We start from the raw sequence: 3274 nt of genomic DNA, 5'->3' as shown, positions 1-3274 counted from the left end.
TTTTTCCGAAATTCGAATTTTTAGTCCGGAATTCGGAATGTCAATCGAAAATGTATTTTTTCCAGAAAAAATGTTATTTTTATCCGAAATATTTATTCTGAACAAAATGATTATTTTTGTTAAAAACAGTTCTTTTAGATTCCGTTTTTCAATCAAAATTAAATTGTTTTAGATTACTCAATTTTCCTTAATAAAAAGTAAATATTTATAAAATTGAGCAGGAGATCTATACTGTTTAGTAGGTGAATTTTTACAGAAGAAGTCTTAACTTGCAAAAAGTCAAAAATTATAAGCACGAGGGCTCTTTTTTCACAATTTACAAACTTGAAAAAGCTAAAGAAAGGCCTGCAAATTCATAAAAACCTTACAATTACGATCTTAACCCCACCAGAAGTAAAATATCAAGCAAGAAAAACAGGAAAATAATAAAATATACAAAGGGTATTATTGTCTTTTTACTATATACCGGACAGACAGATATATCTATTCATGGAACACATGATAGCAAGCGAATATGCCGGATCCTTTTCTCCGTTGCGGAGATAGAGAAGAAGAAAATCTAGAGAGAGAAACAAAAGATAAGGTAATTGAAGAGAGAGAAAGTGATCGGAAAATCAAGAAATCTTGAAAAACTCAATGGATTTGCTAAAAGATTAAAAAGTTGAATCGAAGGAAGTGGTGATAAAATAACCCAAAAAAAGAAATCCAAGATTATATTTTGAAAGATCGGTTATCGTCTCCGATTATCTACAGTCCCCGGAAAAGCTATCGGAAATGGCACGAGGCAGCAGAGCGAAGGTCGCCGCCGCCGGAGAAGCGATCGGATCGAGGCAGATGGTGGGGACTCAACAACAAGAGGACAACGAACCTCGCTACCGTGGTGTTCGAAAGAGACCATGGGGTAGGTTCGCCGCCGAGATCCGTGACCCATGGAAGAAAGCTCGAGTTTGGCTAGGCACTTTCGACTCCGCGGAGGACGCCGCTCGTGCCTACGACGCTGCAGCCCGGTCCCTCCGTGGTCCCAAGGCCAAAACCAATTTTCCGGTATCACACGAAACCGCCGAGCACGTAACCGATGATCAGCACCACCAACGGGGTTTCTATGATTTTCAGGATTTCAATAACCAGTCTCGGCCGACGACGAGTAATCTGAGCAGCACCGTCGAGTCGACGAGTGGACCTCGCCCGTCAAATCCACCGCGTGTAAGAACCCACCAACGATTAAAACCGCCGGCGGCACCTCCTCACGACGACGACGATTGCCATAGTAATTGCGATTCATCTTCTTCGGTGGTCGATGGATATTATTGCGACGCCGATCTCTCATCATCTTCCCGTAAACCCTTACCGTTCGATCTCAACCTTCCTCCGCCGTTGGATGACATCGGATTTTCCTCTAACCCAATTAACGACGCCGATGCCGATGCCGATGACTTATTCGTCACCGCGCTTTGCCTATAAAGTTTATCCGACATCGATGACCAATATGCGCACCCTGCTTTTTCGATCTCTTCTGCAAATTTCTTGTTTTTTTTCCAAGAAAATCATCATCCGTGGGGGATTCGAAGATGAAATTTCTGGTAAATTCCCAAAAAAATCTTGATTTGTTTAGATTGATGTTGGTATGTGTAGATTAGTGTAATTTGAGGCCACTATGCGATTTATGCTTCAACCTCTTACGAACTTAGAGTACGATCGTCGTAATTTTCCCGAGGAATCATAAAAGTTTATATGTAATTTTCACTATCTAGATCTTGAGTTTTGTTCTAACCTCATTATCTCTCATTTAGCTTCTTCTGTATAAAATTATAAATAAAATACACACAGTTCCACATTTCTGTTGTTGATTTCATCTGTTATCTCTTCAATGGAGCAACAGTTGTTTGATCTGTGGATTAATTGATGATGGGTTGTTCTAATTGTTTTGTTTCTATTTGCAAATTTTAAAATCTACTTAATTTGTTTCCGTATAACGCAAGACTGGTGCATCTTCCCCTCCAACCACCGCCATGAAGTACGACAGGCGGTGGTGGTGGTGGAGGTGACGGTGGTTGGTGGGTTAGTAATTATTTTCTTCCACAATGTTGCAGGGCTCCATGTTCTAGACCTAATCTCCTGCTTCATTTGTCGGGAGTAATGCTTTAGTTCAGTGTATGTAACTATGTAATAACTCTGGTTGGTTTTATAAAATAGTAAATTTTTGTTTATGACAAAAGGTTATACTTTTAAAAACTTGAAACATTTTGTCATCGTTTTATCTTTGATTTTATAATCGTTAACATAATGATTCATTTTATAAGAGCTATTGTATTTTTAAAAAATTAATTCCGTTTGAACAACATTATTCAACAAGTCTAGGTTACATCGAATCTTTTTCTTGGATTCGAACTTTGTTTGTGAAAGCCAAATACGTAAGTCATTTGCATTACGTATACGTTTTCAACAACCCAATTGTAGTTTGATAGCTAGTCATCTTTAGAATTTTGTTGAAACATTAAAACGTAAACATCCAAGAGCAAAATTTTCTTGTGACATTAAAATGAAGGTTCCCATCCAGCAAGATGATGGAAATACATAGAGCATAGTAATGTGGGGTGCGGGTAGTCAGCATAGGATTTGGATTGCCTAGTGCTGAGTAGGGCTGCAAACGAGCCGAGTCAAGCTCGAGCCTGACCAGGCTCGGGCTCGGCTCGTTTAAATATTTATAGGTTCGAGCTCGGCTCGTTTCGAGCCTTGTGGTACAAAGCTCGAGATCGGCTCGTTAAGAATTATACGGGCTTGGGCTCGGTTTGGGCTCGGCTCGTATACGGTTTACTCTAGTTTCCTAAAATTGTATTTATTAAATTATTATTTATTTTAATATATAAAAATAAAAATAATTTTTTATTATATATATGTAGGCTCGTTTAGGCTCGCGAGCCTAATCGAGCCAAGTAACAGAGGCTCGAGCTCGAGCTCATTTAATAAACAAGCCTAATATTAAGCTCGAGTTCGGCTCGGACTCGTTTAAAATCGATTTCGAATCGAGATTTTAACGATTCAATCTCGAGTAGCTCACGAGTAGCTTGACTCGTTTGCACCCCTAGTGCTGAGCACAAGCACCTGAATCGGTGAAGAGTGATCAAGGGATGTATGTGGTTTCACAAGATTGCCCAAATTGACAACATCCACATTTTACAAATATTAAACTCATTTAAAACTCGTATAATGAAAACTACAAAAAAAATCCAATGTACGAATTATCATCATGATGTTCTAAGCAGTCCACCTATAA

The 3274-nt window shown here is 38.9% G+C and overlaps 1 protein-coding gene across 1 annotated transcript; it reads left to right on the top strand.

Moving 5' to 3' along the window:
- The first annotated feature begins 513 nt into the window (after positions 1-513).
- Positions 514-2174, top strand: LOC145116096 (ethylene-responsive transcription factor 3-like). The gene is made up of 2 exons (XM_079052455.1): positions 514-1580; positions 2091-2174. Exon 1 carries the CDS (start codon positions 775-777, stop codon positions 1459-1461), a length of 687 nt encoding a protein of 228 aa, XP_078908581.1. The 5' UTR covers positions 514-774; the 3' UTR covers positions 1462-1580; positions 2091-2174.
- Positions 2175-3274: the final 1100 nt, after the last annotated feature.

This window comes from Lactuca virosa, chromosome 5 (assembly GCF_052849685.1).
Source record: "Lactuca virosa cultivar CGN04683 chromosome 5, Lactuca_virosa_CGN04683_v6, whole genome shotgun sequence".
Taxonomy (NCBI): Eukaryota; Viridiplantae; Streptophyta; class Magnoliopsida; order Asterales; family Asteraceae; genus Lactuca; species Lactuca virosa.
Note: the sequence above shows the minus strand (reverse complement) of the source record. Positions and strands in the feature narration are given on the sequence as shown.

Excerpts from the sequence above, each read along its gene's own strand:
- LOC145116096 (XM_079052455.1), top strand. The coding sequence starts at position 775 with ATGGCACGAGGCAGCAGAGCGAAGGTCGCCGCCGCCGGAGAAGCGATC.